This window comes from Lissotriton vulgaris, chromosome 8, assembly GCF_964263255.1.
Source record: "Lissotriton vulgaris chromosome 8, aLisVul1.2, whole genome shotgun sequence".
NCBI classification, from domain to species: Eukaryota; Metazoa; Chordata; class Amphibia; order Caudata; family Salamandridae; genus Lissotriton; species Lissotriton vulgaris.
In genome coordinates, this window is record NC_141696.1 from 1,505,291,932 (window position 1) to 1,505,306,459 (window position 14,528).

The 14,528-nt window shown below is 45.0% G+C and overlaps 1 protein-coding gene across 2 annotated transcripts in view; it reads left to right on the forward strand.

The window, feature by feature from the left end:
• The window catches only part of CFAP91 (cilia and flagella associated protein 91), a 431,267-nt gene that overhangs the window by 209,522 nt on the left and 207,217 nt on the right, over positions 1–14,528 (forward strand). For both annotated transcript variants that reach the window (XM_086933540.1, XM_086933541.1), the window contains 2 exons: positions 11,958–12,140; positions 12,254–12,393. In XM_086933540.1, the coding sequence (XP_086789666.1) occupies positions 11,958–12,140; positions 12,254–12,393 (323 nt within the window). The remainder of the gene's footprint in view (positions 1–11,957; positions 12,141–12,253; positions 12,394–14,528) is intronic.

Here is a 14,528-nt window from a genome sequence, read left to right on the forward strand (position 1 = left end):
GCTAGCAATGAAAAATTCGGAATCCATTGCCTGCAGTATGACGTGATACCTAAAAAGGCACGCACATCTCTCTGAGTTGTTGGCACAGTCATTCGAGCAATCGCTGCAATTCTCTCTGGGGTCAACCTTCTTCCCTCCTTTGACAATAAGTGACCTAGATAGGTTACTTCTTGACAACAATATTGTAGCTTAGAAGGTGACACCTTGTGATGTAAGTCACAGAGATGTTGCAACAACGACACCGTAGCAATTCTGCAAATGTCCTGAGTGTCTGCAGCCACCAATAAGTCATCGACATATTGGATTAGGGCCGCCCCGGCCGGCAACACAAACGCATCAAGTTGGCCCTTCAAGGCTTGACTGTATATTGATGGACTTTCACAGTAGCCCTGAGGAGCACGTTTAAACCGGAAGCTACTGCCTCCAAGAGAGAAACCGAAAAGATCTCTACTCTCTTCAGCAATCGGTATACTGAAGAACGCATTCTTCAGATCGATCACTGAGAACCAAGATGCGGAAGCTGGAATCAGAGTGAGAAGTGCCGTGATGTCAGGCACCACAGGGAACTGAGGAACCACAATTTTATTTACCTCCCGTAAATCAATAACAAAACGATAGACAGGGGGTTTTGATGGATCAGTGCGCTTCAAAATGGGCAGTACAGGGCTATTGCACACATTTCCCCGAGTCTCCTCGATAACGTCTTTCTCAATCAAATCGTAGATGATGGCTAACAGTGCTCGTTCACCATCAAGGGAGATACGATACTGGGGAATATGTGGCAAACGCACATTAGGTTTCAAGTGAACAACATAAGGGGAGATATCAAGCAGGCCCACGTCATTGGGACCTGTTGCCCACAAAGAGCAAGGAAGAGAACTCAATTCCGGTGGAAGCTTATCGAGAGACAAGTACATCGGAGAGATGACTCTCTCACCCAACGTAAGCTTCACTCCCGCAGGAGAACAATACAAAGTCGCATACAGACGTTTTAGCAAATCCAGGCCCAAAAGATTTTCACCACAACCAGTGGTCAAAATCAACGGAGCTTTCAGCTCACGAGGCCCAATTGTAAGGGGCAAAGGGCACGAAACCGGATTGCTAACAGTGGCGCCAGAGAATCCAACGGAAACATTTGTTAAGCCAGACAAATGTGCGCCAGGGAGTTTCGAATGCATGATAGAACTTTTCGCTGCACCAGTGTCCAACAGAAAAGGCTCAACGACGCCCAAAGTGGCAACTGCGACGTAAGGCCCTCTCTGATCAACCGGAACTGATACTACTCCCTCTCTTTGTTCCTGGCTGTCCTAGTAATTACTATCGTCGGCATTGTGATCAACATAATAATCGTCTTCATTGTACTGTGCAGATCTGCTTTGTGAGGATCCACGTTGATCAAAACAATTGTTGGAATCGGAAGAATTATTGGAACGATCAGTTTGGACACCACGACCTCTACCACGTGATGCTTGTTGGGGGCCGCTACGACCTCCTCTAGAAGAATTACCGCTATTTCGATCACGCAAAACCGGACAATCGAATTTCAGATGACCCTCGTTCCGACAATAGGCACACTGATTGTACCCCAACGAAGATCTATCAGAAAAGGAGTCATTCCGAGATTGCGATCTGTTCGACTGAGACTGTGACCTATTCCGCTCTTGCGAATCGTTTTGATTCGAACGGGGAGGATACGCTTGCTGTAACAACACTTTTGTTTTGAGCTCTTTCGTCTTCTTATCAGCGCGATCATTCTCTTCTTTCTCTCTGTTCTCATAATATTGTGCTGTGGCCAATATTTGAGCAGAAGTAGAAACCGCGCAAGCACTTTCTGAATTACACAATTTGTAGCTTAAGTCAGGCAGCAAATTTGAAACAAACTTATCCACAAACAATCGCTGTCCACCCTCAGTACCCATGTCCTGACCACTATGGTCGATGAATGCCTCCTCAAATCCCGTAAAGAAATCAGAGACACTCTCGTCCTTCTTCTGTTTGCAAGCAGACAACTTATCCCAATTTACTTTCATAGCTGGCATAAGCGTTTTCATTAGGGTAATGATTCTCTGAGGGAGATCGGTAATAAGCTATTCAGGTTTAGCCCCACCAACTTGTCGTGTATCTGCCGCAATAAGAGCAGCCCAATCACCACCTAATTCCGCCGCATGGTTTTCTTGCCGGATCTTTGCCCATACCGGTTGCGGTACGACATTACCAAACAGCATATCGATATCGGCAAGATTCATTATCGTAGCATCTACGAGCTGCGATAATTCTTTATAGTATCCTGCAGGATTTTTGCGAGGATCAGGCAAAGATTGCTTCACCTGCAAAACTTCCTATCGTTTCCACGGGAGATGTATCCACACTCTCTGAAAGTGTGGCGGAATAATAGGAACAGCCTGTGCATCACCAGGCATCCACACCGGTGGAACTTCGCGCATGGGGTACTGACCAGGTGCTCCTAGCGGTCCTTCAATGTCTTCCACAAACAATGCCCGAGGCATCGTAGAAGCACGAAAAGACAATAATTGCTCGACAGCACGTCGAACATTGGTGCCCACCAACATTCCGCTCGCAAACTGGAGCTGAAGGTTAGTCAGAGCAGTCAATACCTCATCAGATGCATCAACCGATATTAGGTCGCGTAAAGCCTTGCACATCTCTTCGAACACGAACCTTTGTGTCGGTATGTTGAATTGGCAAAACGGATCTAACACTACACGAGGAGGATTTCGAAAGGGGTATTTCATCCAACCCATAGCCATATTATACAATGAGTCACGCTCCCTACCACCAGGAAGCTGACTTCGTCTTTGAGGACCGTCCGAACCAGCGGACTCAAGAATAGGTCCAAGAGAATTGAAGAAGTTAGCAGCTACAGAGGGGGTACGACGTCGAACAGACGGAGACAAAGAGTAACCCAACGGGGTAACAAGAGAAGTGCCAGAAACAGAGGGAGCAGCAGGAGAAACCAGAACAGTAGAGGCAGCGGGAGCAGGAGTATGAGGAAGTACAAGCGGAGGAGCAGTAGGGACAGAAGCAGGTAGAAGAGCAGGGACAGCTGGAAGTACAGGGATAGGAGCTGGTTGGGGAGCAGGAACAGGGGGAATCACAGGAGTAGCAGTACCCTGTACATACGGAGGTGGTGACTTCATAAGATAAGACATTAAAGGGTCCCTTTTTATCTGTATCCGCCGGTAAAGCGGGATAGCACTTATCTACAGACATACGTTGCAATCTATCGAAAACTTCCTTTTCCTTTTCCTCCTTATCTCGCTGAAACTGCTCTGCTTTTCTTACCGTAGTAACAACTCCATCTCTCTGATTACGTTTAATCTGTCTGATTTCTCTCTGTTTGGCTTCCTTACGCCACAACCGAAAGGCATCAAACATGGCCGGCCTTGATTTTTTCTGAAACAGTTTAGCCTCAAGATTATCTAGAATCGGGGTCTCGAAACTACCATGAGGTGGCCAACTAAGGACACCATCCTTTTTAGTATAACGAATCCAATATTCATTAAAGGTAATCGGACCTAACCCGTGCTTACTATAGAGCTCATAAGTTGGAGTTCTAACCGGAGGTATCGGACACGAGTCCTCCAGTCGGGAATCCGTACCACAACGTCTAAAACAACTGAACAAAGTACTGCGACCAGGCATCTTGCACACTAGCCGAGTTTCACAAACTTCAAGGGTTACAGGATTTACCAAGTCCCTGCAAAGAGCAAAAACCCTCGGTTTTTGGCGACTGCAGACGTCAAATATCACAACAAAGAACCAAGTACTAAGAACCACAAATGCAATGGAACCATGCAACAACTAAGCAACCACAACTAAGGACTCTGGGAGTGACCCACAAATACTTAACTCAAAGATCGATGGCGTCACCAGGAAGGCCCGTCAATCGTCTCGCTGTACCAAGGTCTACGCCAGGCGCCAAAACAGGTCTACAGTCAGGGCAGCAGTCCGTCGCAGCCGTCAGGAGGCGGGAATCTTCGCGGGAAAAGTCGTCGGGCCACTTGTTTCGACAACAGGATCGATGAAGCGGGGTGCACCTTCCCTCGGAGATTTCACACGAAGTTCCTCACGATCGTCGGGCTTGGACCGGTACCACTGATGCAGCCCTATGTTGGGCGCCAACTGAAGGACTGGGTTATTCTAAGACCCAGCGGTGCCAGGGGACAACACCTGAAACCTTCGTAGGTAACCTGTTCCGGCGTACAAATGACAGAGACACGGGACACTTCCTTCGGCGTCAAAGATTCGAGGTTTATTACTGCAGGGAACACAGAAGTCACAAGAAGTACAGCGTGTGTAGGTTCGAGGGGACTGCTTCCAATTGCTACTGCAGGTCGCTCCTTTTATACACATTTCTCTCATAGATTAACATTGTACACAGAGGTTTACAACTCGGCTCCCATCGTAATCTTCAAGAGGGGTTGCTTTGATGCATTCAGGGCCCGGAACATACGTGCGGAAACATTTGTTGTTCCCAACTGTAAAACACATCTTCCCACCATTAGTACATTCCAATTGGCAGTAAACAGATCGAAGAAGGAACGGAAAACAGGTGCAGAGGAAGACAGAAACAGTGGAGAGATCGGAAAAGGGTGTAAAAGGGGTGGTATCGGGAAACACGAGCTACAGGCATCAAAGGGACGTGCCTAATGAGATGCACGGCTGAGACAATAGAGCGGCACGGCAAGATGAGCCTCGAGCGGGGCCATCTGCCTTACAGTGTCATCCCCCTCATCATAAAGACACTTTCAAAGGAAACGTGTCTTCCGCAAGAGTCTTGGGAATCCCAGGGTCGCGAGGCGGACAGCGTCCGTTCGCTGGCTACTTGAGAGCAAGAAACAAAATGGATGCCGTATCTAAGATGGAACCCGTGGGCTGGGATGTAGAAACCCACGAAACAAACGAACGGTTTAGGCTAGCACAGCGAAAACGCGTACACCCACTGAACTCGTCATTTGCGGTTCATAGATACCAGACTCGACCATATTCGTGCGAGTCGAAAACACCACTTACGATCGTCACGGAACCTCGACGGAAGCCTCCTCGCCTTGTCGAGCGGGGAGACGGAGGAGCGCGGCACGACCGGAGACAAGGGCGCAGCTGGGGGAGTCCGCAGCTCCAGTGCATCCGGGACTGCTGGCTAGGTGGGACAACGCTGCTGAACACGACGGGAGGCTGGGATTGGAGAGGCTGCTTTGTTTATTGCGGGGCCGCCACGGGAGCGAGGGCGCAGCCAAGGAGGGCGACACCCACTGTCTAGAATGCCGCCCAGTAGCTAAAGAGCCAGAATACCATTGACACAGTGCATCGCCGTCCTCAGCAACCGCGGGCACGGGAAAGCCAGGTGAGCGGCGGTGGGAAGGGTGCCTGACCTCCAAGCGCTAGTGAAATATACGCCGGAAGCTAATGCATGGTTCAGGCCCACCTCCATCTACTTCACCGCAAGGCCAGAATCACACATGCAAGCAAAGCTAAGGCCACAACCTCTCCATAGATCCCTGCATGGACAAATCAACCAAAAGAAAACTGTTGCATGCACTCCATGGGACGCGCCCGATCCTACCCCCGAAGTGACAGTGCAAACAACCCTCCCTGCAGGGATCTATTGTAACTGTTCACCTCCGAATGGGATCCCATGCCATGATCCTTCAGTCACGACAGCTAGGCCCCAACAACTCATCGAGGCCCAGTAACTCATGGGAGCAAGAGCTACTGCAGGAGCGCATCCAAACTCCACATATATCCGAGATGTAAGGAGGGGACCAGTACATGAGACAAGGCCACCTCCGCTTGCCTCAACAACGGTCAAACCACACGTGGGAGGGGCAATGTGCAGAAACGAAGCCCCAACTCACATACTGGTACTCACGAGGATCACCCACTAGGGGGAAGAGACTGTGTGATGTACTCCCCATGGACGGCACCCACCTTTATTTCTGCTGAGACAAGCAACAATAGAACCTGTGCAAGGCCCTAAGCCCCCAGCATGGGTCCCCCACCGAGACCCCTCTACTGCACCGACGGGCCTACCCAAACCCAATGTAGCCCAGTACATTACAAGGGCAAGACCGACCAAATACAAACAGACACCACCCGGCACCAAAAGCGAGGTGCAGCGTTATGAGACAAGGCCCCAGGTGGTGACAACAAGACAGAGCCTCAGACAATTGGGAGACCCAGAATCTCACCTATATAAAAACCTGTCCCCCACCAAAGTTATGTTATGTTATGTTATGTTACTTAGTTTTTTTGAGCGCACAGCTGCCCCAGCAAAGGGGCGTCCTGGCGCTATAACTGGAAAAGGCAACATAACTAACAGAGTAAAAAGGTCAGAAAATTTTAATAAGGCAGGGGGAAGAGATACGTTTTGACAGCCTTCCTGAAAACCAAAAGATCTTCTAAAGATCGAATGTGCGCAGGAAGCGCATTCCATAGCTTAGAAGCCAACACAGTAAAAGAGCGACCACCTAATCTACTTTTTTTAAAGCGCGGAACAAGTGCTAAATTTTGACCCGCAGAGCGAAGGCTACGAGATGGCGTACACAGGGTCAGAAGATGCTGGAGAATGGTAGGGGTGTCGGTTTTGAGGATTTTGTACGCGAAACACAGAGTCTTAAACTCTATGCGCCTGATTACTGGCAGCCAATGTAACTTACAAATTGTGCTGCGGGCTGAACAGAACCGTGGCAGGCCTACCAGAGCCCTGGCAGCCGCGTTCTGCACCCGTTGGAGTCGGTGTGGATGTGCTCCCTCATGGACCCAATGTTTTTTCAAAAACAGTGGTTCTGTTTGTGGCCTGATTAGGTCCGGAAGGACAAAAGTGGGTAGCGAGTATTCAATAAACGCTAAGGAACAAACGCTAATCCTCGGAAGCGAGAGACTAGCCTGAACCCTCGGTGCATGCGCAGCTCCAACCACGTCCCCGTGGAGACTAGCCTGAACCCTCTGCGCATGCGCAGCACCAACCACGTCCCCGTGTAGGCGCGCGCAAACAAACTATTAATGGCGACTCCAGCTCTCACTACACTGTGAGCAACGGCTGGTGAGAGACTCGGACCCCCAACCTGCCCCGCGACCGCGCCGAAAGTAATGTAAGTACGCCGTACGGCTGGTTCCCTAGCCGCAGATTATAATACAATGCTTAAAAAGAAGTAAAATATGTTATGTTATAATTTCAGGCGCCAAATACTTTTTGAATGCAGAGTGACGAATGCGCTTTAGCTGACCCCTCACTACTTCAAATACCGCCGATTTTAAACGTAAGTGTACGCTCTTCAGAGCTCCCCATTAACTAACACTAGGTAATAGTACAATTCCTTCACTTTTACCGATTATTTGCCCTTATAGTTTTTAGGCGCCGGTACTTGTAATTGTGAGATCGAAGATAAAGAACATACAATTTTCTCCTTGCTGTAACAACAAATAAGTAAGTTTACTCGTGCCTTGCCACGCTACCCATGTTTAAGGCTAATTGTGCACCAGCCTAGAAAAGCAGCCCTTAACCATTACTATCTTGTTTTTGAAAGAAGTCCATGTAGGACCCTTGTCTAAACTAAAGTGACAGAGCGCTACTTGGATTAACTAATTGAGAGAAGAATTACTTTATCTACAGTGTAAGTTCCTTCATTCTGTAAATATTAAAACGCCCCCTTAAAAATATTGACCATCTCGCTTCTAACAAGAAGCTTTAGTAACTGACACTGCCCAATTATTTAGAAATATAAACCCCCATTTCGAAAATTGTAAATTTCAGTAATGAACAGCACATTCCTTGTAAAACTAATTACAGTTGATTCCAATTCTAGATTCTCTTCAGTAAGCAACCATCAACAAAAGTATACAAATATCATCCTTGTCTGAAAATACATAGGCAAGGTAATAATAATAATGATTTCATTAAATGACTGCAATGATTTTTTGCATGCATCTTAATAGACAAATAAGCCCCTAAATATAGTCCTTTGGTTACATATTTATGTTGCACTCTAAGGTGAGGAATTTATGCACCTTCACCTTGATAAAGGAATCGAATGCACATGTGATGGAACACAAACATGTGCATGATATATCACTTATTTCGGGGAGCACAATCTCTGCAAGCCCAAATAAATAAATATGTAGGTAAAAAAACTTTGTAACTAAAATACCAACTTTTATAGTTTCAGGAAGCTCATCAGTCCTGATGATGATCTAAAGTTACATAGATCGAAACGCCGTCGACATACCCAAGGATTTTTACTCTCTCTATTGTATATAAATGTTTTTTAACCTTGTTTGTTGTTGTGTGACAGTCCGTTCACTTTGTTCACTTGTGTCACGTCCTGCACCATACTATTCACCAGAGCACCTGAAAATACAGTATAAGTACAAGTATTTATGTATGTTTAAAAAAGGAAAATAAATAACTGTTTCTACCTATACCTACAGCTTTTGCTCCTTAGCGTTTATTGAATACTCGCTACCCACTTTTGTCCTTCCGGACCTAATCAGGCCACAAACAGAACCACTGTTTTTGAAAAAACATAATTCCACCCCAGGTTCTAATAAGTGGGGTTCCCTTGTTTTAAAAAAAACACCCTCATGGACCCAAGGCTGACTCTGCACCAGAAAGATGCCCGGAGCCCACAAATAATACAGCTCACTCCCTGAAAGAAAGAAATTTTCCAGCAAATATCGTACGACACAGTGACAAGACACATCCATCCCAGTAAAACTATGGGGAGATTACGCTCTAACACCGGACCACAGGGGTTCACCCCAATACAGAGTCATCACAGATGACTAAAAGCCAACAAGAAGACACAGAAATGCCATCCACCCTTTCCATGGCTGATAAGCAGGACAAGGTACTAGCAGCCATCGAATATTCCAGGGTCACCATGGAAGAGATTCGGGGCCCTGGCCACGGACCTCAATCTGCTGCACGATGACCATCACAAATTAGCTGACAAGGTCGCAGGTTACACCCGCCTTCTCAGTGAAGAGAGCGCACAGGGTGCCGGCCCGCCACCTACCCCAAGGTTCCGCTCCTCGCCTGCTACTTGCGAAGCTCCTTCACTACTGGGAAAGAGATGCAGTGCTCTGCACAGCCAGACAACATGGGCCTATCCAAGTCAAAGATAAACACATCATGCTCTTCCCTGACTACTCACAGGCAGTGCAATGTCAGAACTCCTCATTCCTGGTAGTAAAGCGTTGTCTTTGCCAAAGAGGAATCCTATACTCGCTGTTATTCCCAGCGCACCTCAAGATAATGCACAATAGGACCACTACATTCTTCACAGACCCAGGTTAATGATACGAACACATCCCAAGCAGAATTTGTGACCCTACCCTTAGTGACTCCGTAATCTGCTGACACACTTATTTTAAATGCGGTCATTAACAAACATCCACTCTCACTACATATTCTGCCACCACTACACCACTGTCTGGGACAAAATGCACCATAAAATAGCAAGAGGTAATGCGGCTCCAGTCCTCACCACCTACACGGATCCCACAAAGGCCACATGCATGATCAGCTTAAGCATAGAACCGGTCCATCCCCACAATACCCTAGAGCTTGAGTATCATGCTCAGTTTTGACGTACTGTCAGTGGCGGTAGATCCCAAACATTGGGAATACTCCCCACCCCAGTTCATACCCCTATACCTGATAACGTCCTATACACTAAGCAGGATTACTATGATGGATGGGTGCCATAGACCGTGGAATGTCACCGCAATCGGGAAACACAATTATGTTGTGGAACAAAGCCAGCATGGACCCAGGCGGCGCCACCTAGCGGCGGGCAGGAGCACTGATGAGAACATTTCCAGATCTAGTCTGGTGCCTGGGGGTATTTTAAAGGTGAAGAAACTGAGGTTGGATAGAGTATCAACCAGAAAGAGATTTATCAAAGATAAGTTATTTTTTTCACCACCAGATAATACCTGAACTGATCAGGAAGGAGGCACCAGGTTGACACCCCTTTCAGTGGAAGCACAGAAAACCTGCCACTTGGCCCTGGCACGGTAACTGCACTAACAGGGTTGCACATTCCCAGGGACAGTGACTCAGCAAGCAGACTTTCTCGGCTGCTATTACAAAGCGTCCCACAAGTGGGTCCTGGGCAAGGAGTCTTAAACAACATTTTCGAAGAGTTGAGAACCTTCTATGGTCCTCTTCACAACAGCAACGAAAGAAAAAAAACAAGAAAATGCCAAGGCTTCCTATACAGGCTACCAGAACTGGTATCTCCAGGAAATGCCACAGCAACACACCATACCCTATCTAATGGAGGGCTTGTGTAACAAGAGAGAAGTTTTTAGGGGTAAATGTTTGCGCTCTCCCTTCTAAACTCTAGAAACACAAACAACTCTTCCGTGGTGTAAATTAACAAATTGGCAGCATGTTTCCCAACGTCAGACACTGTGGTCATTTGAATCTTCCATCTGTCTGTATGATCTTAAAAGAAACAAAGCACCCCTCTCAAGAATATGCTCATCACTGAAATGGAAAAGATTGTGCTATCATGCCAGGAAATTGAAAACTATCCAATCTCTCGTCAGCAGGACATTATTTTACCTTATATGCTTCATTTGGCCCAAAAACAAGCTTCAATTCCTATCATTATGTATTAATCTGGCCATTATTATAGTTTACAAAAAATCTCCAGTTCAACTAATATTTTTACATTTCCATCATTAAATTCTTTTTGGAAGGAATTAAGAAACTGTTCCCTCCAATGAGACATCCTTCTCCACCTTGAGAGTTGAACATTGTTCTGTGAAAGCTGATGGGCTCACTGTTTAAGCCAATATACAAGACTACATTGCAGCATCTCTCCTGGAAGACAGCTTTCCTAATTGCAATCATCACTCCTGGAAGACAGCTTTCCTAGTTACAATCATCTCCACTAGGAGAGTGTGTTAATTACAGGCTTTATCAGCAGTAGAACCCTGTTTTCACTCTAATATGATGGTAATAAGAACCCATCCTTCATTCCTCTGAAAAGTTTTTTTAATGTTCATATTAACCAAACTACTACTCTGTCTACTTTCTTTCCGAATTCTTCTTCAGGTGCAGAATGTGCCCTCTGTTCACTAGATATTAGAAGAGTTCTCTGCTTCTACATAGATAAAATCTGAGAAAAATGAAGCAGCTTTTTGTTAGCTACGGCCAAATCATACAGGGTACAGCCATATCCAAGCAATCAGTTGTTATATGGATAGAATAGCCTTTTATCATGTTATGCTATCAGCTACTAAGCAGACCTCTGCCAGGGTGGAGTAAAAGCAGCTACGACAGTTTATGATTAGGAATATATCAGTTGCTGACACAAGGCAGCAACTTGTAAATTGATCCGCACATTCAAGAGACACTATTGATTAGATTCAAATGTGTATGTATGTTTATGTAAAAATGCAGCTTTTGTCTCATCTGGCATATGTTATCTCCTACTCCCAACATTTTTGAGGTTGAGGAATTAGGGGCCAGATGTAGGTGGCCCAATACCGGTCGGTAACGGCCGAAATTACCGAATTTCGGCCTTTATCGACCAGTATTGGGCATTTGGTATGTAGGTGGCCTAAATTGCAAATTCGGTAATTTACCGATTCGGTATTTTAAGGAATCGGTAAATTACCGATTCCTTAAAATACCGAATCGGTAAAATTCGGTAATTTAGAATCGGTAATAACTATTTACCTACATCTGGCCCTAAGAGTACTGGAACAGTGAATGCCTCTTTTACGTGCATTGTACACTACTGACGGGATTGCCAATTTATTAATGTGTTTTTAGTACCTACTCAACTAAATTGTAATTATTTTATTGAACTTTGAGTGATGAAAGCATGTGTCAGCTCTGTTGGTATACAAAGTTGTGATGACCTGCATATTTCAGGTCATTTTATGGCACATTAGTCATCAAAACTTATTTTATGTTTCAGAAATCAGAAAGTTGACAAGCACAATGAAGAATATTGAGGGGAAGCTGGAGCGTCGAGACATCATTCATGACTACAGCAACTATGACTCTCAGGTCTATGCGCCTCTCACCCGGATCGGCTATTTTCCAGATCGCAATTCTGAGCGATACGTTGTGAAAAACCCCTTTCTCAGTTCTTATGAAGGTATAGATATCCTGCTTGTACGTAGAAACCTATGGGAGTAAATATTGAGATAGGAATAACAATTAAGTAAACTGAAATGTCTGACCATGATTATTACCTTTCTCTCTTCCCAGGATTGTTGGAGCTGGAGGCTAACCTACCTGACTTTGTCACCCAGCCTCGAATCAAGACTCCCAAACGTAATCTCACCACCAAGGATGGGTTCCTTAAGCGAGCAGCCAGGTTGGATTTAGAACTAGAACAAGTTCATAAGGTAATGCAGTAGGACTCGACAACGGTAATACATTATGTATGTACTTGGAATATCCCAAGTAAATATAACTTCCACACACAAAATATACAAAGAAGTTCAGAATACACTTGTCTAGTTCTATCATATTGTCTTTGACCACTCAAGTGCCATTTAAAACGTCCGATCCAGTTTGAAGACCTTTGTATCTTACACTGGTGTAGATTGGGCAACCCTCAGGCTGATCAGTATCTACTTATAACAGAAGTGCTGCAGATAGATAGGGATGAATTGATACATTTCCATCTTCTATTACTTTTCTCATCTGGGACCAGGATCTTTAAAAAAACAAAAAATATGTGTATTGGCATTTTCAATGAACTGCACACAGTACCAAATAAAAGAAAACACAAGACCAGCAAGCCTGCCAGTTATACAACATTGAGAAACACTACTCCCAACTCGCCCCAACCAATCCCCCCCACCACAAACATTGCCCAGACAGTTGGCTCCATACACTGCACAGATATACCAGGCCCAGATATCTATCCACACCACCTTCTATATCCACTGATGATCAAAACACAAGTAGCGGTACCTGTCCCTGGATGGACAATCATCCATCGCGACTGGAACAAATTCTGTTCCCCCCAAAATCCCAGTACAACCAATTGGGTCAAGAACTGTATTCAGACCTCTACTATGTCAGACAGACAGGACCCCACTCTCCGCCAATACTTCTGCACCAGATCAGACAAAGGACAGTATGCTAGAGGATACATAACCATTGTTTTGGGTACAGATGTAACTCTAAGCAGTGTGGCTATGTTAGCCATACGTTGAATCACACAATAACCTTACAATATAATGCAACAACAAGGAGTATAGTGTACTATGGACTTTCAAGAAAGTGTACTAATGATGCCAATAGGATGAACTATTGGAAAGTCTGTGAATGGAATGCAACACACACTTTTGATATTGTTTCCAATATTTAAGGAGTTATGTTGTTAGTTGGTGAAGTTGTATGTGTGGTATCATGGTAAAGTATTGTTTTGAGCTAAATAACCTGGTGTGTCCAATACAACAATAGTATTGTGATTATAAGCTTAGTTTGCTAATGTATCCCCAGAGAGAACCCTTTTTAAGTATCATGTTAAGCCCAGGTTCTGAAGGGTTATACGGGCTAACCCTTTTGGTTGGTAGCTAGCAATCTCGTCTGAGGCCTTTGATTCAGTGGTTTCACTAAAAAGCTTCATGGCTCCGGCAAATTCATAGGAAGCCTAGTGGGTCTATTCAGATGTAATGCTAGGAAAAATGGAAATTGGAAGCCATGGGCAACGATGGAGGCAATCACAATATAAAAACCTAGCTCGAACAGCAGTACAAAATATACAAAAAGCCATCAAGCAAGCTAAAGGATCTGACAGCTTGAATCCCATCTCAAATGCAACATGTCTGTATTTTCAAATTATCTATGAATTTCATAATTTAGGAGTTTTTAAGTTATCTATGAATTTTTTAACTCAGACTGAGTCTCAACTTCTACCAGCCTCTCTATGGAACTCTGCAACTCTCTCTCAGATCATTTAATTGAAAAAATCAAACAACATTAACTCTCTTGCTAGTCATGCACAATCATTCTACCCAATTCACACAAATGGTTCACTGCTTCTTCATCTTGCTTGCAATAACATAAATGATAGAAAAAATTAAATATATCAGCCTTACTGGCTCATCCAATGATCCATGCCTCTCCTCATGTATTTATAATGCATACTCGAAGCATAAACTGCTGCCATACCGGCCAAAGCGATCATTTATTACTTTCATCCCAATATTTACCTGATAACCTAAACATATCTTTGGTCAGATTCATCCTAAGAAAACAAGGGCTTGATCAGTGAGAGCCTCCAAATACAGATTTGTATCCAACCAACTATTTCTAGACAAATGTATTGGAAAACAAACTGTTTTTTTCTCAGATGTAACAACCTCTTCTCCAGTATTGGGGCGTCTTTCATAGATTCACATGCCTGAATCATTCCCCGTCGTCAGAGTGGGAGTCCCATGGTATATAAAAAAGCAATAATATGCCTGTAATAACCAAAAAACCTTGGTAATAACCAACCAGGAAGTAAAGTAGCCCTCAGCTACAG